This window comes from Neofelis nebulosa, chromosome 2 (assembly GCF_028018385.1).
Source record: "Neofelis nebulosa isolate mNeoNeb1 chromosome 2, mNeoNeb1.pri, whole genome shotgun sequence".
Lineage (NCBI taxonomy): Eukaryota > Metazoa > Chordata > Mammalia > Carnivora > Felidae > Neofelis > Neofelis nebulosa.
The window spans coordinates 158314484-158336523 of record NC_080783.1 but is presented as its reverse complement, the minus strand read 5'-3'; the positions used below and the strand labels follow the sequence as shown (position 1 = coordinate 158336523).

Sequence of the window (22040 nt, the reverse complement as noted above, 5' to 3'; positions counted from 1 at the left end):
AACCAACTGAGCCCCCCAGGTGCCCTGATGATCACCTTTTCTGATGCTTATTTGCCATTTGAACTTCCTCTTTTATGTAATGACTGAATCTTTTGCCCATCATTCTGTTGCTTTGTCTATCTTTTATTATTGACTTATAAGGATTTGTTATATATCTGTATATTGACTCTTTTTAGGATATATATATGTATATATATACATACATATGTATATATGTGTGTGTGTGTATGTATATATACATATATATATATATATATATATATACATATACATACACACACACATACCTCACAGAGAGAGAAGATACACACACACACACACACACACACACACACACACACACACACACACACATCTGTGGCCTGCCTGTTTACTCTCTTAATGTTGTCGTTTGAAAGACAGCCATTCTTAAAATTAATATAGTTTATTTTCTCAATCTTTTCCTTTATTATTAGTGCTTTCATATCTTTTTTAAGAAAAAAATATTCTTACTCTGAAGGTATAAAAGTTCTCTCCTACTTTTTTTCAATAGAGCTTTACTGTCTTTCAGATACAAGTTTCCAATTCACCTGCATTATATAAAGAAAGGTCTATATTTACTTTTTAAAATTCAGTTATTCCAAGTCCACTTTTTAAAAAAATGTTTATTTATTTTTGAGAGAGAGAGACAGAGCGCGAGCAGGGAGGAGCAGAGAGAGGGAGACACAGAATCTGAAGGCTCTGAGCTGTCAGCACCCCAACTCCACTTTTTTAAAAGCCTGATTTTTTCCCTCTCTCCACTACTCAGCTTGGCACTTTGATTCCAAATTATTTAGAGCCTTTATTGTGTTATCTGGGTCTCTTGTCCATCCTGTGCCAGTACCATCTTGTTCTTCATCAAGGGTGTCCTAGCTTTTCTAGCCCTTTGCATTTCATATGCATGTTAGAATTCTGTGGTATTTGGGGATTTTGATTGAGATTTCTTTGAATCTATAGATCAATTTGAGGACAATTTACATCTTTACATCATTAAGTTTTCTAGTCTATGTACATGTTATATCTCTCTATTTATATGAGTTTTTGATAATGTTTATTAATAAAATTTGTATTTTCTCAACAGAAGTCTTGCACATCTTTTACTAAATTTATTCCTAGGTATTTTATATTGTGAGACAGTTATAAATGATACACTTTCTTCAGTTTCCACTGTTGCTGAGATCATTGAAATATAAGTGATTTGTATCTAGCAATACTACTAACTCCAACAAAAATTATAACAAATTACATGTGCATTATTTAATATTATATCATCTGTGACTAATTATATTTTGTTTCTTCTTTTCCAATCCTTATACCTTTCATTTTTTTTTCTTGCCTTGCTGCATTGGCTAGGGCCTCAGTGTAATACTACATAACAGTGGTGATAGTGGAAATAAATGTTTTATTCCCAATTTCAGAAAGACAGCTTCCAACATTTTACCATTAAATGTGAAAGTACATTGGGGTGCTTGGGTGGCTCAGTCAGTTAAGCATCCAGCTTTGGCTCAGGTCATGATCTCACGGTTCATGGGTTCGAGCCCCACATTGAGCTCTGTGCTAACAGCTCAGAGCCTGGAGCCTGTTTCAAATTCTGTGTCTCCCCCTGCCACTCCCTCTCCCCTGCTCATGCTCTGTCTCTCTTTATCTATCAAGAAGAAATAAACTTAAAAAAAATAAATGTGAAAGTACAATGTTGACTCTAGAATTTTTGTTTTGTAGAAAATATTTCATTAGACTAAGGAAGCTCCCTGTTACTTCCCCTTTAAATTAAAGTTTTTAATCATTAGTTGGTGTTGAATTTTATCAAATTCTTTTTCTGTGTTTACTGAGATGATATTTCTTGTATGCATTTACTTTTGAGATGATTATATGATTTGAGTGTTAATGTTACAAATTGCATTGATATAGTTTTCTCCCCAACACTTTTTATTCTGAAAAATGTTATATGTGTTGCAAGTTTCATTGAATACCATTTTTACTTGAAATAACAGCCAACAGAAAAATTATGAATATTCGGATTTAGGTATTTGGCAGACATTTTCTTGAAAATGAATGACGTGAACCTGTCATTTCAAGAAAATAACAGGCAGCATATTTTACTAATGACAAAAATTGAGCCTTCAAGTCAAAATTAGCATTTTGGAAAATTTGTATTTGTTACCATCAGCTTTCTGGTTTCTGAAAACTTAAAGACTTTTATGATGAGATCAGTGGTAATATCAATGAATGTTTTTATAATATATATTGGAAAACTTCAACACTTCAAATATCTTCATTACTCATTGCACTAATGTTTTTCAAAACCAGTGTGTGATGTTACAAAATCATGCATGCACAGTGTTAAAGATGCATGAGAAGTGTAAGATAGACCGATGAATTCTAATGTAATGGTAGAAAATTTTATTCATATGTTTTCAGGTTCCATATTGTGAATAAAATTTAAGAAATTGCCAATTTTGGTATAGATTCAAGGAACAATATCTACAATTATCTCCCCTTTCCTACTACATATCTGTATGAAGCTGGATTTTTTTTCTCTTCTGTTTCAACCCAAAACACACATTTGTAATGGATTGAAAGCTGAAACAAATATGAGAATCCAGCTATCTTCAATTAAGCAAGATGCTAAAGAAAGTTGCAAAAATGTAATATAAATTAACTCTTTTTATGGTTTTGTAAAATATATAGTACTTTTCATTAAAAATGTGATATGTTAATATGATATGGTAATATTTTTGTTATTTTTAAATGAATTCATATTTTTAATTTTTCTCATTTTCAATTTTGAACATGGTGAATATCACTATATGTTCAACTTATGTAAACAAACTATCCTTGGAATCCTCAATAATTTTGAGAATATAAATGGCACCTGAGACCAAAACATTTGAGAACTACTGCCCTGAGAACAGCATCTAAGCTTATGAAAGTATAATGTTATTTGGTACATTTACCCTCTTCCCATGACTATGGAAGAAACTGAAAGTATTTTAAGTCCACTTACAGCCTCCCAAATTATATGCTATTTTATGGTAAATTTAATTCTAGAATCTCCTCTTTGTTTTTGTGTTTCTGAAGCTTCACTATACTATGTTTAGATATAGATTTATTTTTTATTTATTTTGCCTATGAGTCATCAGCCTTTTGAATGTGTGGATTCTTTTAAATTGTAGAAAATTCTCAGCCATTGTCCTCTGTTCCATTTCTCCTCTCCTCTGGTATTTCAGATAAATATATGTTCAGTCATTGAGTTCTTCATTTCTTGTATTGTGTTTATCAGTTCTAGAACTTCTAAGTGGTTCTTTTTTTATGTACACTCCATCACTTTTTATAGTTTTCATTTCCCTGCCAGTATTTCACGTGGCTTTTATCTCCTTGAATGTAGTGAACATAGATTGTTTCTGTCTATGCCCTGTAATTCCATTTGTGGAGCTCCCATGGGACTCTTGCTTTTGGTTTTCTCTATTGGTGCCTTGTCTTTTCATGTGTCTGGATTTTTAGATTGTCTGTTGGGCATTGTATTTACAGTTTTATTTGTAGCAATAATTTGAGGCCTAGTATGCTATTATCTTCCTCCTGAGAAGATATTTTTCTTTGCTTTTTCCTGGTGTCTAAAGCTATGAGAAGTCCAGGACTACATAATGCAATTTCCAAAATTGAAGTTTTCAGAGCCAACCAACCAGCATGAAAAAAGATGACAAATTTTGCTAGACTGGTTTATTTCAAACTAATTTTTAGCACACATCTTAGGAGTCCTAGAACAAAGTAGATGTTGATTTACCCTTTGGGAATTTGCATTCTGATTTCTGCCAGAAGCAGAACTCAACCATTTATTCCAGAGCCACAAATGCCTCTAGGGCTAAAGCAGCCTTTAGTGTTGGTCTACCCCCTGAGTTCCAGATTTCTGTAGGCTGGCAATTTCTCGCCATGTTAAGTCTTGGATGATCTTAAATAGATTGTTTTTACATTTTTTCCAGCTCTTTTATCTGCCATGAAAAGTTTGTCTGAATTTTATGTTAATTTATTGAAGCAGATATTCTCATGCTGGTACTTGTTAACAGTAATGAATTTGAATATCCCTTGTACTTTGGTTTTGCATTTCCAAACTAGAAGGAATGACTTATACTATAGTTTATTTCCTGAAGCCTGAGCCAGTTGAAAGCCTATATAAGCCACATTTTTTTCTTATTCCTAAATAAGCATAGTCTTAGGACATACAGTACATGCATGCTCTCCCTGTCTCCAGTGAATGAACATAACCCCACTAAGACATTCATGTTGCCTTATCTTTTCCACTTGCTCATTTTGCCACCATTTCCTTCCACTTTCAGCTTGGAATCCATGTTACTAGTGCTCATAATTATTTCTCAACTGTGAACTTTCAGTCTATCACTTACCACAATCTCCAGCTCTAGATCAAGCTGGCTAGTTTCTTCATTCCTGTCTCTGTGCTCCTGAACAGCACTAGAAAGAATGTATAACCTTTCAATACATTCATCAAAAATCTGTAATTTCTAAATTCCAGCTGTGGCACTACTGCAATCTTTCTTTTTCTTGCTCAAAATACTCTCTTTCTCAAAAGTTCATCCCTCTCCTAAAGTCTGTTAACCTTACCTCTAAGTATCCCATCTTTCCATAATTAACCCTTACTTGCTTTTTAGAAATGCAAGGGAATCCTGAGTGAACTCTAATTGCAGTCATGTCTTGTAAGGTTGTCTTTTCTCCTCTCATTCTTAATTCTTTTTTCCTGTCTCAGAGGAAAAGGTGTCCCTATCTTTTCAAAGGATAGCCATTAAACTATATTCTTAAATTATTGACTCCTATGTTCCCTGGGTTCTCACTCCATTCATGGGCCCTTCTCTGATATTTGCCATTGCTCCATCTCCACCAACCCCTTCTTCTCAAAGCATCCTTCAGCCTAGAAAATGAAACAAGATGGGAAAGATTGTATTTAGTTAATGTTCAATTTGTCACTAGCCTTAAATGCTCGCCAAAATTCCACATGACAATTAAGAAAATTGATTAGGCAACACAATTTTCTTCCTTTCTTCCAAAGCAAATTTTAGCCAGAACATATGGAAGACCTCTAAGGCTCTATAATAAACATAACTCTGTGGGAAATAAAAGTTCTCATGCTTGGTACTACATGCATACTTGCAATATCCTCTCCATATGCTCTTCATGACATCTGACTTCTTGGCCTGATTTCAGTGGTAAGTGCTGCTTACCAATCTAGCTGGTAGTAGTCGAGGTTGTAATTGGAAAGATTTACTACCCTAGGATCTTCTCCACACAGTACCCCAGGGATCCAACTTTACCATTTTGTTTTTCATCTCTTTAATCTGGCATTATGGTCTCCTCATTTATCATTGCTGATCCCTCTAGGAAAGTGTTTCTCAAACCTAGATACCCACTGGAATCATCTGTGGAACTTGAAAAAAACGCTTACTTATAGGTGCCATCCTCAAGAGTTGTCTGATTCCATTGGTCAGAAGTGGAGTATATCCATCATAATTTTTTAAAAGCTCTCCTGGTTATTGTTGAGTTCAGTTGAGAACCATGTCCCTAACTGAGTGACATGTTAAGATTCTAATACTGTAAATATAGCCAAATTATGGAAAGAGCCTAAATGTCCATCAACTGATGAATGGATAAAGATGTGGTTTATATATATAATGGAATACTACTTGGCAATGACAAAGAATGAAATCATGCCATTTGCAGCAGCGTGAATGGAACTGGAAGGTATTTTGCTGAGTGAAATAAGTCAATCAGAGAAGGACAGTTACCATATGTTTTCATTCATATGTGGATCTCAAGAAACTTAACAGAAGACCTTGGGGGAAGGGAAGGAGAAAAAATAGTTACAAACAGAGAGGGAGGGAGGCAAACCACAAGAGACTCTTAAATACAGAGAACAAACTGAGGGTGGATGCAGGGATAGGTGGGGGGAGAGGGGAAAATAGTGGATGGGCATTGAGGAGGGCACTTGTTGGGATAAGTACTGGGTGTTGTATGTAAGCAATGAACCACGGGAGTGTACCCCAAAAACCAAGAGCACACTTTACACACTGCATGTTAGCCAATCTGACAATAAATTATATTAAAGAAAATAAAAAAATAAAGAAACTAATTGGGGGAAAAAAGATACTAATACTGTAGCATGAATCAGTGTTCTTTTTTACTTTCTTTGTATGACATAGAGGGTAGAATGTTAGCAAAGTATCCTGAACTCATCTTCCTAAGAGAAAAGAATCCAGAGGTAAGTTGGTCACAAAATTAGTCAGATTTTATGACCTAATAGTGATAGTGAAGTGTGAATTATTTCATTATTCCAGCCAGTAGGAGAAAACTCTTGGTTTGAGAAGACTTGTTTTTTGCTTTCCAGTCCAGAGAGTGCAAGCTGTTTTCTTTGGCATGCCTACATGATTATACAGATCCATTCCCCTCAAGGAACTTCCAAATAAAAAGAACACATCATCTATGGCAACTGAGAAACATAGCTTTATGTTACCTGTTTTAGAATTATTTCTTGACATTAACATTTTTATGTACCCCCATATTAAGTTTTATGTTTAGATGTAATGCCACCAGGTAGGAATCAAGGTAGATGCCATATCCCAAATCCACAGAGAATCAGAGCCAAACTGTGGGTTATCAAATCTGTCTTTTTATGTGCTGTTACTCATAATATGTGATTTATATACACTACTTTTGAAAGCTGCATTAACTGAAAGATGCTGGTTCATAGAGGGGCAAAGAAGTGCATTTACAAGCTGGCTTGGTTGAACTGTGTTGATTTCTCTCTAGAACAGTCTTCACAATTCTTTGCTCACAGTTAGAGGTCTGCTGAAAGTGACTTGATGTAGATGAAAACAGCTTGCTTAATCATTCCTGAAACACGGGAAAAATTAAAATACATTTTTTTCTTTGTCAAACAATAAAAACAATGCCAGATTGTTAATGCCTCTTTTGTACCTTTTACTTGAAAGACCTCAAAAGAACATCAAGGAGAATAAAGGCAAAATCTATTCCCCAATGGCATCATTATACATGTTGAAGCCTCTAAAACTAAAACTCTAAAAACATTCATGAAGAGTGGAGAAATAAACGACAGCAAACTGGAGAGTGTATCTCTGGAGCTTTGTTCAACTTGCTTTGTTCAAATTCATTCAAATTGGATGATGAAAAGCAAAGATCTCATTTGTTTCAATATTAAAGTAGTAAATTAGTGAGTGGTGAGTTGCTAATTGTCCTGTAAAGCATTTAGGGTGCCAGGAGTGCCCTGTGGCCAATATTTTAAATTGCATTCTTATGGTTGAAATGAAAGCAACCGTTAGACTAATGTAAAAAAATGTTTTTAATAATTTAGGCTAGTTCGATTCAAACATGATTTTCATTCTGAAATATTTATTGAAGCTCCTGTTTTTATTTGCGATGAGCGAGTTTCATTTAGACTTCAAGGCATCAGGTAGAAATTCGTTTTTAGGGGCTAAAATGGGGAGATAGATTTGCACTCTCTAGTGTTACGTTTCATCCCTGGCTGTGTCTGCCTGCTTCTAGGGTGCAGAATTAGCAGGTTTGGTTAAATTTTACTTGAGTTTTTGGTGACCTTTTCTAATCCTGACTGTTTCATAATTTAATGTCTTGACCTTCGTTTTCCATAGAGCCACCTTAGTGATAAATACAGAGATTTAATAACTAGAACTGGTTGACAGGTGACCTTTCGTACATGGCCATTTCTCTTTGCTGGAGAAACCACACTGTTTTTTGCAAGTTCTAATTCACAGATTTTAATTATCTATTCTATAAGCTCTAATTATCTTGTCTATATGCTTATTCACAGAGAAAAAAAAGAAAGGTTAAATATTTCATTCTTCTTGCTGATTAAAATGTAAAGTGCTTGGAAGTTGTCCCAATATATCATTCAAAAAAGACAGGACAATTTGTCAGGTTCTTACCCAGAGAAGAGAGAAGGGGAATTTTCCAGAGCAGTTGGTAAGGAGCAAGATGGAAACAGTGGCCAGTAGAGTGAGTGATCTCATTAGCTGGATGATGGTAACTGTGTGTGTATGAGTGTGTGTGTGTGTGTGTGTGTGTGTGTGTGTGTGTGTGAGAGAGAGAGAGAGAGAGAGAGAGAGAGAAACAGGAGAGTTCTTTAGCTATATGTGTATTAATTTCAAGATAAAAGTGACTGAAAAGTAAAAAAAGGATAAACTTGCCAATCAGAGAGAATGGCCTGTTAGTTTGGGTAATTTTTCCTTTTTTTTTTTTTTTAACCAGGTAAGGATCAATAGGGCATGTCATGGTAAATTGGTTTCTCGAGCCTATTTAAATAATATTTAAACACAGAAAAATAAAGCTGACTAATTATAAAAATGCACAGATTCTTAAAAAGAAGGAAAGAGTAGCCAACCTTCCTCCTACCCTTCCCCATAGGATCAGAGAATATAGGACCTTCTTGGTTTCCTTGGGTTTGCAAACAGAATTCATTTTGTGCCAAACACTAATGCTTCTAATAAAGTAAAAATTAAAAAAAGACATTAGGGACACAGGATCCCAATCAGCAAGTGTTCTGGAATCTTTATGAGTACAGAAGAGAGAATGACTCCTGAGTTAGAGAATGGCTTGGCAGTCTTGAGCTACCTTGGATTCCCAAGGACTTGAAAGCAGGCATTGTGGGCTCCTAAAGTGTATTTACCTCAAGGAGGTTTTCATATGGGGGGAGATACTCCCTTTGGCCACAGAGAACAGTTTCTTTTTTTTCTTCCAATATATGAAATTTATTGTCAAATTGGTTTCCATACAACACCCAGTGCTCATCCCAAAAGGTGCCCTCCTCAATACCCATCCCCCACCCTCCCTCCCTCCCACCCTCATCCCTCTCACCCCCCATCAACCCTCAATTTGTTCTCAGTTTTTAACAGTCTCTTATGCTTTGGCTCTCTCCCACTCTAACCTCTTTTTTTTTTTTTTTCCTTCCCCTCCCCCATGGGTTTCTGTTAAGTTTCTCAGGATCCACATAAGAGTGAAACCATATGGTATCTGTCTTTCTCTGTATGGCTTATTTCACTTAGCATCACACTCTCCAGTTCCATCCACGTTGCTACAAAAGGCCATATTTCATTCTTTCTCATTGCCACGTAGTATTCCATTGTGTATATAAACCACAATTTCTTTATCCATTCATCAGTTGATGGACATTTAGGCTCTTTCCATAATTTGGCTATTGTTGAGAGTGCTGCTATAAACATTGGGGTACAAGTGCCCCTATGCATCAGTACTCCTGTATCCCTTGGGTAAATTCCTAGCAGTGCTATTGCTGGGTCATAGGGTAGGTCTATTTTTAATTTTCTGAGGAACCTCCACACTGCTTTCCAGAGCGGCTGCACCAATTTGCATTCCCACCAGCACTGCAAGAGGGTTCCCGTTTCTCCACATCCTCTCCAGCATCTATAGTCTCCTGATTTGTTCATTTTGGCCACTCTGACTGGCGTGAGGTGATATCTGAGTGTGGTTTTGATTTGTATTTCCCTGATAAGGAGCGACGTTGAACATCTTTTCATGCGCCTGTTGGCCATCCGGATGTCTTCTTTAGAGAAGTGTCTATTCATGTTTTCTGCCCATTTCTTCACTGGGTTATTTGTTTTTCGGGTGTGGAGTTTGGTGAGCTCTTTATAGATTTTGGATACTAGCCCTTTGTCCGATATGTCATTTGCAAATATCTACACAGAGAACAGTTTCTAAAAACATCATCTGTCATGGCCTTTTTTACCTCAGACGTGAACTATAACCACTTAATGTTTCAGAAAGAAATACAATTCACTGCTGTTATGAAAAAGTTTTGAAAAAGAAATTAAATAAAGGTATGGGTTGCCTGGGTTGCTCAGTTGGTTGAGCATCAGACTCTTGGTTTCAGCTCAGGTCATGATCTCACGGTTCCTGAGATCGAGCCCCCAGTCGGGCTCTGTGCAACAGTGCAGAGCCTGCTTGGAATTCTCTCTCCCTCTCTCTACCCCTCCCCCACTCATGCTCTCCTTCTCAAAATAAACAGATTAAAAACAAAAAGATGTAGAGAACCATCTGAGGCTAATAAAATTGGTTGTGATTAGTTTATCTTAGACTGAAGTTACAGCCATATTTCAAATTGAAAATAATAAAAAATTTTCCACATAGTTCCATATGCCATGCTAATACCATTGCCAGAGAAAAGAGGTTAATTCTGTTCATATGAAAACCCTATTATTCCTAAGGAGCCTTTCATCAGTTGGGAAACATTGTCCTCTTTTGGTGAAATTCTTGTTCACCAAGTTGTTTAAAAGCATTAATTTATAATTTAATATAAATAATTTTAATACAATACTGGGTGAGACTTGAGGTGTTTGCCCATATGTATATTAGGAATAATGCAGATTAATAATAAATATTTCCTTCTTAGCTATGAGTACATTTTATATAAGGTAACATATACTCCTCTTTTTAACCTGAAAAAATATCTGGTACCCACTGGATATCATGTTCATCTCAATTTTCCCAACTCTATAATGGGAAATAAAAATGTAACTTATACAGAATTTATTATGAGAATGAATGGAATAATGTAATAAAGTGCTGAGTAGGGTGACTGGCCCATAATAGGTGTTCAATTATGTTTCTATCAATAAATATAATACACAAAGCTTATTTATCTTTCTCACTGTTTCTTCCTTTCCTCCCTCTCGCATCCTTTCCCGTGCCCAAGACAGGAACCGAGTCCTTTTTTCTTGTAAGGAGGCAAATGTCATGATTCATTTTAGCAGAGAAAGGACTTGTTTTTCAAGGCAATCCCTCAGGCCTTTAAAATAGTGCATGAATGGACCCTAGTTAATCATCGAACTCCACTATGCCTCAGAGCTGTGTACTAAGATTAAAAGCTCACACTGATTAGAATTCTAAAATTATTTTATCCTTCATGCTGCCTTTCACAGAATAAGTACTAAGTAAAAATTACTTGGTTGCTTAATAGATGTCAGCAAATTCTTAACTTTCCACAAGCTGAGTGTTCATAACCAGATGTGCAGGTACAGAGTTTGTATACTTTTGCAAGGGAGAAATACCGAAATCAAATGTAGTGATCTTAGCATTAAAAAAAAATCAACATATATATATATATATATATATATATATATATATACACACACACACACACACACACACATATACATATAATATACATACATATAATTTAAATATATATATATTAGAGAGAGAAAGAGAGAATTTTTTTTGTTTGGTTTTTTGGAGAGAGAGAGAAAGAATCTTAACATGGGGCTCAATCCCACCACCCTGAGACCATCACCTGAGCTGAAATCAAGAGTGAGCCATCGACTCACTCTGAGTAAGCCAGCCAGGTGCCTCTCAACATGTTAGATTTTTATTTTTTTCAAAAATGTTTTTTTAATTTTATTTTTGAGAGAAAGAGACACAGAATCCAAAGCAGGCTCCAGATTCTGAGCTGTCAGCACAGAGCCTGATGCGTGGCTCGAACTCACAGACCGCGAGATCATGACCTGAGCCGAAGTAGGACACTTAACTGAATGAGCCACCCAGGCGTCCCTCAATGTGTTAGATTTTAAATAAAAGGAAATGTTTGATGTTTGTGGGCTTTCTTTTCACAGGGACACAATTGCCCAGTCAGCTGAATATTGCAGCAATCTCGGTTTATAGACACAGTGCGAGCCCAACCGAAGCATTTGCCTTGATGATGTTTTGAGTGTGCAATAAAAAAAGATGAAGAGGTTAAGTTTGTTTTAAATGAAAAGAAACAAAAAATAAGGACAAGGCGACTAAAAAGGAGAATTCAAAATTAAGATAAGGCTTGATAAAGTGGAGCTGGCTAAATCTTTCCAATGGTCTCAGAAAATTCAGGGCCTCAATCTGGGAAGAAACTGCTTACTGAGGCAGAACCGAACATATGGAATACATTTTCGAGCAAGGGCCCCAAGTCAAATAATATAAACGAGTTCGAGAAATAGCAGTACATTTTAACAAAGAAAGTTGAGATCACAAGATGCAGCGATAAAGCTAATAAAAGGAACGGAGATAACCAGATAAGAGCAGCTCTTGGGTCAAACCGTCCGTTCATTGCTAGGTATTTCTTTTTTATCATGGCTTACCGTAGTTTGAAGTGTCTTCAAAGGTATAAATGAGTCCCTTGGGCCTTAGCAAGCTCTTGGTGTTACCTGCAGCTTCTGATTATGATTAGGAATGTTTCATTCATCCAGCCCTGCTCTGCCAGCATACTGTAAAATGGTCCCTGCAGCCAAGTGGCAAATACAGTGGTCACCATGTGCAGCCACATCTCCTGCTACCTCATTTAGGAGGTCAGGCAGCTAGGCAGGACAGTGGCCAAGCAGGATACGTATGTGGAAGGCTTTTACGACTCTGGCTATGGTGACAATATATAAAAGAAGGGACAGTTTAAAGATCACCATCTATCCCCCCAAGCCATTACATTCCTAGCATTCTGCCCAATTACATATTTGTTACATAAACAAGAGGCTCTTGTTGCCAATGTTTGCCCTCAAGTTGTTAGCTGCTGACCTCATAATCTGCACAGCTGCGGCATCCCGATATGTTGTCATGAAACAGATTGTGATGTCTTAATTGATCACTTTCAGAGGTTACAATTGTCAAGGGAAGCCAGTGTGCTGATTCTTATTAGTTAAATTAAGTCTTGTTACAGCACAACCAGCTAATTCACTCTAACGACTAGGAAATCCGATGCAAATTTGTAGAACAGAACACATCCAAGGCTCTCTCTCTCTCTTTTCTTTTTGATTTTTTTTTTTAATTTGTAGAGGCCATACCCCAAAAACTGCTTTTATTATACAGTGAAGCAACTTCTTGGAACAGAAAATGGAAAGTAACCTCCCTGCACCATATGCATCTTGGTGATAAGTTGGAGTGTGCCATATGACACACACAGTTTAAATCAGGCATTGATTTGCATGACTCTAAGTGGGTTTGGAGGACTTAGCTAAGTGTAGTGTATGTGAGGCCCTGCTGCAAATCGTCTGGCAGAAAGAATATCGTGTTTTCCTTCTTGCCCTGAAAAACTGTAGGCTCCTAGATGCATGAAGGTCTTCGATCAATGTCTGGTCCCAAGAGGTATCCACTTATGCCACCATCTGATCGTCGGTGAAGTTTTCACTGTGGCACCAATCTACAAGACCCATTTCTAAGTGCACTAATACACTCACTCACCTTGAGCAGACCTATTCTAACCTACTTTTCAGAAATCTTATTGCAGCAGGGGTGAGGGACAGTCCCTCTGATAGCAGAGTTTTAAGACCCTTCATAATTGGTGAGACCTCAGCAGAACATCCAGTCCACACCTGAGCTGTGGTATTTAATGTCCAGCCCTGTCCAATCCCTATGTGATTCTAACAGCTCAAGAAATCTCTTTTTATATGGGAAAAAGGAGACATTTCATAAATGGACCTTTGTGGATTCAACAAGTCAAGTTTGTTTTCAAAACCCTTAATTTTGATATTAAATAATTTTGTCCACCTAGCATGATTCACAGGTGCACAATAAAAACTAAAAGAAGTACAGTTAACTTAATAAATGCTAGCATCCAAAACACAAGGATGGTCATCAAAGCAGTTTTATAACAGGAAAAAAAAATCAGATAATAGCTAAATACCCAGTGGTGGGCAAACAGGTACATTATGGTATGCCCACAAAATGGAATATTGTGTTGACATTAAAAATATCTCTAAGATTGTTTACTGGCATGGGAGAGTTTAATGATGTGAAATTAAATGAAAAACAAAGGTTGCCAAATTTTATAAATGATATTTCTCAATCTGTCTAAAATATCTAGAAGGAAGAAAATACCACAAAATATTGTAGCAATTGTCAAGTGGCAGAAATATGGAGAGTTTTTTATTTTATCTATTTATTTCAAGTTTTCTACGATGAGCCCATATTATTTCAATAATCAGGAAAAAATAAGTGTTTAAAGGAGTTTGAGTAGTTCTGTTACAACATTAGCTGTGGGAGTCTGTGTTCAAGGCATCTCAAATCTAACAGAGCTGGAAATGTGCTCATTTTCCTCCTCTGATCCTGTGCTTTTCCTCAAGCCTTTGCCTTCTTTTTTTTTTTTTTTTTAACGTTTGTTTATTTTTGAGACAGAGAGAGACAGAGCATGAATGGGGGAGGGGGGAGAGAGAGAGGGAGACACAGAATCGGAAGCAGGCTCCAGGCTCTGGGCTACGCGGGGCTCGAACTCACGGACCGCGAGATCGTGACCTGAGCCGAAGTCAGACGCTTAACCGACTGAGCCACCCAGGCGCCCCAAGCCTTTGGCTTCTTATTTAAAGCCAGTTCCAATCTTCCAGTTGCTTAGGCTAAAAATCTGAAGTTCTCCTTGATTCGTCTCTATCTCTCAGATCTCGTATTCCATCTACCGGTCAACCCAATTGGCTCTACCTTCAGAATATGGCCAGCGTGTGGCCAGCGTCTTGCTACCTCCTCTGCTACCTGATGTCGTCCAAGCCACCATCATGCCACACACCATGCCATGATTGTGGCCAGCAGTCTTGTCTCCTCTTTGTCAGTTTTCCGCATAGCAGCCAATGCTGTTAAAATAAAATGCAGATCAGCCACTCCCCCATTCAGAGCCTTCCAAAGATTCCTAAGTAAAAGGGCCTACATGATGTCTCCCTGGTCATCTCTCTGACCCCAGTACCCACTGGCTCTCTACAATGCTCTGCCAGGCCACACTGCTCTCTTCCTTGTTCCTCTCCTACCTGCCATGGGGGTGTTTGTAGTGGCTTTTGGTTTTGCTTTGCAGGAATATTCCCCCCACCCAAATCCGCAAAGCCAGCCCTCTTACTTTCTTCAAGTCTTTCTTCAAATATCATTCCCCACCCACCCCTAGACCTTTTCTGATCCTTCCACTAACACACACACACACACACACACACACACACACAAGCATTCTAACCCCCTTCCTTGCTTTAATTTTCTTTATTTAGCACCTGTCTTCATCTATCATATTATATACTATGCTGATTCATTTATTACCTTTCTCCTCCCCAGTTCAATGTAAGATCTATGAGGTCAGGGATTTCTACTTAGGATTTTCACAGCTGAATAAACCCCAACCCCCAGAACATGGTACATCATAGTTGCTCAGTAACTACTTTGGATTCCTACCATTGATAGGAAAGACTTCTTGTTATACAGTTGTGAGGTAATTATGCAGGCGACTTGTCTGAGGTACTTTGCCTCTCCATTTACTCACCTAGATTGAACCTGTTTGTATATTGATAGGTTTCTTGCGGATTATGTTTCTCTTTTCATCTAAATCAACAATTCTCAATGAATTAGAAAAGTCCATTTCGTCCCTAATATCAAGTTCGGTGTTCAGGTTTCCAATAAATTATCTCAATTCAATTGCTTTCATTTCCTAATTTAGTTACTATATACTGAGCCGTAGTAATCCAAGGACTTCTGGGATTAAAATGAAGAAAACATTGCCTCTTACAGAATTTATGGTGTAGTGGACAGACATAATTAAACAATAAAATACAACATAACTCATAAAATAAGAGCAGTACCCAGTGTGAGAAGAGCCAATGACCAATTGGCCCAATAAAAATGAAAATACAGGATCAAATGTCAGATACAAAATGTGGAATCTCATGGAAGGAAGATGAGAAAGATATATATCAACAAAGTGCATTGCTCCTTTATCACTGTTTTAAAAGATAGGATGACTTTTCCTCATGTAGGAGGAAAGTAACAAAAGGAATTTATTTGGTTTGCTCGAGAGGCAGGAGTGCAGGGAATAGTGAAAAGAGCAATGGGTTTAGAGTTAGAAGATCTAGATTTGAATCTAACACTGCAACTTGAATCTCTCATCTGCAAGTTCTGAAAGCTGGTGCTTAACCTCGGAGTCTCTGTTACCTCGTTGGTTTATAACAAGGAGGGTGGTGGTTAGGCCAGCACTAGGGATTATCTCTGTATATCCTTTCCCTGAGTTCTTAAAAGAAACCTTTCTTAATCCATCAAAAATAAGCATAAACACAAAGGCCAGTTAACATGGTGATACAAGGAAATTTTTTAAGGGTTTCTGTAAAATTTTTGCTATCCTGAGACTTGTCTTAAATAGTTCTTGGTTCTGAACAATTTTTCCAGAACCTCATCATTTGCTGAATTTTTCATATTTTCATCAACTGCTATATAACTATTCATACGTATAAGTAAAATACAGAATTGATGCCTGGATATATTCCCTTTGCATTTCTGTTTTTAGCCACTGTCCTTATTAAAGAGATCAAATCTCCCTATTTCCTCATTTCATTTGAAATTACGGTTTGAAATGAAAAGTCATTATTTAGAATGGAAAACAAATGACTACTTTTCCATTTAATTTTAAACTGACACAGGGGGATAGAAATTATTATTAAATAAAATTATTTCTTAACAATCTGTATTCACTTGTTAAATGGAAGCATGCCCCTAGCTTTATAACCCCTACTGTAGGATCAGTACGTATATTTCAGAAACTCCTACACCCAGCAGCTATGCACAATATCTGAATTTTGTCTTCCCAGAAGAACTTGTTTGGATAGGTGGAACTAACTAATGTACATGTTTCTCCCCCTGTCTTATTTCTTTGTTTTTCAGCCCTTGCAACTGGACTGTGACCTCTGCGCCATAGTGTCAAACTCAGGTCAGATGGCTGGCCAGAAGGTGGGGAATGAGATAGACCAGTCATCCTGCATTTGGAGAATGAACAATGCCCCCACCAAGGGCTATGAAGAAGATGTTGGCCGCATGACAATGATTCGAGTTGTGTCCCATACCAGTGTTCCTCTTTTGCTAAAAAATCCTGACTATTTTTTCAAGGAAGCAAACGCTACTATCTACGTTATTTGGGGCCCTTTCCGCAATATGAGGAAAGACGGCAATGGCATTGTTTACAACATGTTGAAAAAGACTGTTGACATCTACCCGAATGCCCAAATTTACGTGACCACAGAGAAGCGCATGAGTTACTGTGATGGCATTTTTAAGAAGGAAACTGGGAAAGACAGGTGAGTCCTCCGAGAGGCAGCCTCATGTCTTTTGTCTAGCCTTTGTCTTTTTTGCTAGCTCCTTGCTGAGTTCTTTTGCCAGCTATCAAATGAACAGAGTTATTTTTCAAATTGATTGTTCTGTTTTCTTGACTATTATGATTACTTGATGAGCCAGCAGCTAGGCCCCATTTATTCCACCTACACTACATTCTGTTCTCTCCATTTTGATTGGCTTGAGGATCCAAAAAATACTGGATGCTTCCCCAAGATATCTTTAGATTTGTTCTTATTTAGCTCAATTTGCTATTGGTTAAATTGGATGTTAGCCGAAAGGAAGTCTACACATTTTCTGTTTCAAAACAGACATATTAAGGAACTTTAGGACCTAAACTCCTTTGGAAGTTGTGGTAAAAATTTACCTGAGACTACAAGACAGAACAGGCTATTGATTGTCTAATAAGGTTGCACGGCTTCTTGCATGCAAATAGACCCTATGATCGTGAGCACCATAACTTGGTATCTAACAGATATGTTGGTATGTTCAGCAGAATACCATATTGAAATTATGCATTACTGAAAATCATTAACAGTGGATTCTTGAAGAGAAATGAGGTATAAATACCATTTACTCAATTATCCAACAAACCAATTTGCATTTTTCATTACATCCATTTTTTTTCCGTAGCCTTCTGTAAAACACCCTTCCCACTTCTTTGTCCTGAGGCCTATTCACCTCATTTTTCTCCCACTCCTTACATCTCCCGTTTCCTCTCTCTGCTCCCTCTTATTCCCTTTTCCCATATAACTCTACTGCCTACCATTTTTTTCTTTCTTTTGAGAAAGGCAACCAGTGTATGAGAGAGAAGTAGAATTATTAGTTCACATTTCTCATTCTAATAAAGAACCACTGAAGGAAAATATTGAAAACAATTGCAAGAGTTTTAAGTCATGTGTGAATCTTACTTGTTCATGTAATACCATGGATAAATTGAGCATTGGCTATAATTCCAATATTAACATTCTGATTTCCTCAAAATGTATCTTTCACTGTTTAATATTATCAAATCTAAGTTTTTAATTACACTGGGGTATGTGCTTGTGGGGGGAAGTTTCTGATATCTCTAGGTGTAATTTGTATGCTGATAATTATTTTAAAACCTTATCTGGACCAATTCTCCTATTGACAATGTAAGTTGAACATAGCATTTTCTATTTCTGAGCACCCAAAATGCACAGCTTCTAATGAATTGCAAGGCAGGAATAACCATAATGCTGGCCCTTTTCCCTGTTAGAGTTTGAAAAAAGAATCCCAATAGTTAGATTTGAATCAGTGTGGAATAAGCGTTCCAAAGAGATAGGCAGGATAAAGGAGTAGGTATGTAGCACAATTCTATATAAATATGACCATCTCAAGGGGGTTGGAAATTTCTGGTCTCTCATTAGCCCAGAGCAATGCAATTAATTAGATATATTTGGTATTTCATTAGTCATAGTCAGCCCTCAGGGTATCCCCCAGTCATAACTATATGCCCTAGAATCATTTGGGGCTATCAGAGAAGCACTCAGCATGCCGTATGCTCCTGTGTATTTATATCATGTTGGCTTTTGCTGTGAGCTTTCAGTGAGACGGCACACTGTCAAAGATATGTGGATTGTACAGCAAGCATTGGGAGAGAATAGCTTTGGAGGATTCATTTTCCTACTGGCTGTGATGAGAAAAGCTATTTGTATAGTGGGAAAGAGCTTGCTTCGTCAAATTAATGTCCAGGTATCATTCATTTGGTAAAGTTACCAAAATAAAAGTAGGGAGGAAGAAAGCCAAATTGATTTTATAATGCTTCCTTCTGTTTTCCTCACCAAGTCTATTCATGTCTGGTTGCATCATAGAGTCCTGCAACCAGACTGAAAGAGACAACTGTGGTAGTATTTGAGAAATGAGCAGAATGGATGGTTTTGGTAAAATCTGGTTGGATGGCAAAAGGTTGACCAAAATGACTTCAAAGGCTGTTATGTTCTCTATAATTTAAATCTGTATCCTAACTTTAGCTCTGTGGATTTTATTGTCTAAGGATTTCCCATAGTGATCTGATGTTCATTGCAAAATTTCAAACAAGGATATATTTTTTTAACTTTTTATGAAGGAAAACGTCAAAATTATAAAGTAGAGAGACTAGTGGTGTAATGAACCTCTGTATACTCACTGTTTGGGTTGAATAACTATTAACTCATGGCCAATATTGTTTCATCTATATCCCTACACGCTTTCTCCCTCCCCAAGGATTATTAAGAAGCAAGTGCCAGACATCATGTTATTTTGTTCATTAACATTTCAGCATGTATCTCTAAAAGATAAAGATTCTTAAAAATAAGTACAATGCCATTGTCCTACATAAAAACCAGCAATATTTCTTTAATAACATTATATAGTTTGTTTTCAAACTTTTCCAATAATCTTATTAATATTTTTAAAATTTAATTCAGATTAGGATTAATTAGCATTAAGGTCCATACACTGTTCAAATCAGGATTAGCATAAGATCTATACATTACAACTAATTGATATGTCCCCTATATTTCTTTTAATCAATATCTCTCTCCCCCATTATTGAAAAAAAACTAGTCATTTGTACTATACAGTATTCTACAACCTAATTTTTGCTAATTGCACCCTCCCATGGGGCTTTTTGTATATTGGTATTACTATAGTGAGGCTTTACTGGATTCAGGCCGTATTTTCTTCTTACCAAGACCATTAGGTGGTACTTCTATCAGCAGGTATACTGACCAGTTTTCTCCATTTACGTTAGCAGTCATTAACGATCATTGTCTAGATTCAGTAGTTCATTAGAGGTTGTGAAATGGTGATATTTCATGTTTTCATTTATATTAGCTGAAACTTTATAAAGAGAAACTTGTCCTTGTTAACTTTTTTTTTTAAACCAAGAGATAGAAGATAGGACCAATCCTTTTTCTTTATCAGTTCTGAGGCACTGGTTCCCTAGCATCCTCCAAGAGTGACCAGTTAGTTTATTATTGTCAATGTCTACATATTGACATATATTTAACAATATTTGGAATATTTTGATTTATTAGAATTATGTCTTTATGCTCAAAGTGTCCTACTTTGTGCCATGGGAACCTCTTCAAATTAGTTTTGGAGTCCTTTTGACATGCCTTTAGTAATTTTGGATAGCTTCTTTGATTCCTGGTATTACAGGTTGATTTAGGCTCTTCTTATACAGATTCTGATGCAAAGAACTTTGGTCCTTTTAGTATTTAAGAGAGCAAAATCTTGGTGCTACATGTGCGCGTTGCCGCTAGGTTTGTCTTTGTTTCTTGGCCTTTTCATTGGACAAAGCTAGTGTAGAAACAATGCCTATATTGTTCAAAGATAAAATCATCATGATTTCAAACTGAAACTTCCGATTCAGATTCAGGGCTATCATGTTTTAATTTTACTTCATGTATCTTACATGTGTTTCTCCTTTTTGCCATGTTGGCAATCACAGGTCCTAGAGACACCAATGTAATTACTCATCTGTTTCCTTCCACAACATACATACAACACTCTTAGAATAACATCACAACCAGCAATATTATTAGTCAGCATTTTCAGATTCTTTTACATCAAAGAAGACGCATTAATGCCAAGCATTCATGGGGGTCCATGCTCACAAAATTTGTGTTACTTATACCCTAACAAAAGTTTTAAATATTTTTCTCCTAAGTAAATAGGAATATGGCCAGTGGATATGTCATTGCAGACATGAGGGAGTAATGAAGAAGGACCTCGGTTTAATTTGACTTTTGTTGTACAGCTATTTTGGTTGATTTGCCTGAACTTACTGGAACTTTTTAGCAAGTGCTCATTTTCTTCATCAGGTTTTTAACAGAGAGGTTATGTCACCATTATGATGTATAATTTATAGAATCTAAAAAAATTGTGTCCCTAGTAGTTAAAATGATTCATGGTAGGAAAATGACTAAATGGAGTTTCTCAAAGAAAAAATTTGACTCTCAGCTTGCTTCTTCCAATTGTCAAAATCTTTTTAAAGAAGTATAAACCTCTCTCCCACGTAAGGTGGGCATCTTTTCATTTTGTCCACTGCTTTTCTTTTTTTTTTTTAATTGTCTTAAGGGATTCTTCATTGTGGAAACATGAATTAGTAAAAGAAATGTATATAGTGTTAAGTTTCTTAGAATAAGTTTAGACCAACTCATAAGCATATTGGAATACTTTTTTCAAACCAAATGAAATTTAATTTGCTTCCTTATCAGTTACTGACTAAAATTATTTGGCTTGTCACTTAGAAAGAGTGACCTTATGGGAAAGGCTGAGAAAAAGAAAGAGAAGGCAGCTTGTCTTTTCTCTCTTCATCTTCTGGGGCCCAGTTTTCTTTGGAATTCTAGGTCTTTCGGACAGTGGTCACCTTTACATTTTCACTTAACCAAATATTTTTCTAGGAAACAACCTTCAACAAACCAGAAAACTTTGGAATTAAAAGGTCCTATATTCAAAATAAACTGGACCCAAATGGATCTTTCTTCCCTCTTTGAATGATTGGTATGCATAAATAACATTAGCCTGCTGACATTTACACATTTGCATTAATACATCTTAAGACTGAAATACCCTCGAGGTGATGTCAGGCTGACGGTGGCACATGGCGCCACACTCAGCATCGGAAGAATGCGATTATGTGCCTGGCCATGTACTGACACAAAATGAATGTGAACTCTCCTGGAGAAGCAGCAGAGAGCCAGTGGGAGATATTCTTCTTACCTCTAGGCAGGTGGGCAGTTGCAGCTTGCCTCCCACTTTAGAAATACATTGGCAAATGCAAGCACATTATTTAATTAAGTAATAATTGAGAAAGCTATAGTCCCCATTAAAAACGCAAAGCTAATTTAGGGCTGATAAAGGGCCCTGAGCTGCCCTAAATAGGTCTT

At 36.7% G+C, this 22040-nt stretch overlaps 1 protein-coding gene and 1 long non-coding RNA gene across 6 annotated transcripts in view; one reads left to right on the top strand and one right to left on the bottom strand.

Moving 5' to 3' along the window:
* The window catches only part of ST6GALNAC3 (ST6 N-acetylgalactosaminide alpha-2,6-sialyltransferase 3), a 535826-nt gene that overhangs the window by 317883 nt on the left and 195903 nt on the right, over positions 1-22040 (top strand). For all 5 annotated transcript variants that reach the window (XM_058716932.1, XM_058716931.1, XM_058716933.1 and 2 more), the window contains exon 3: positions 16699-17108. In XM_058716932.1, the coding sequence (XP_058572915.1) occupies positions 16699-17108 (410 nt within the window). The remainder of the gene's footprint in view (positions 1-16698; positions 17109-22040) is intronic.
* LOC131504535 (uncharacterized) lies at positions 6669-12734 on the bottom strand. The gene is made up of 2 exons (XR_009258042.1): positions 12174-12734; positions 6669-6912 (listed from the first exon to the last, which is right to left on the bottom strand). It is a non-coding gene; the product is annotated as an uncharacterized LOC131504535 (long non-coding RNA).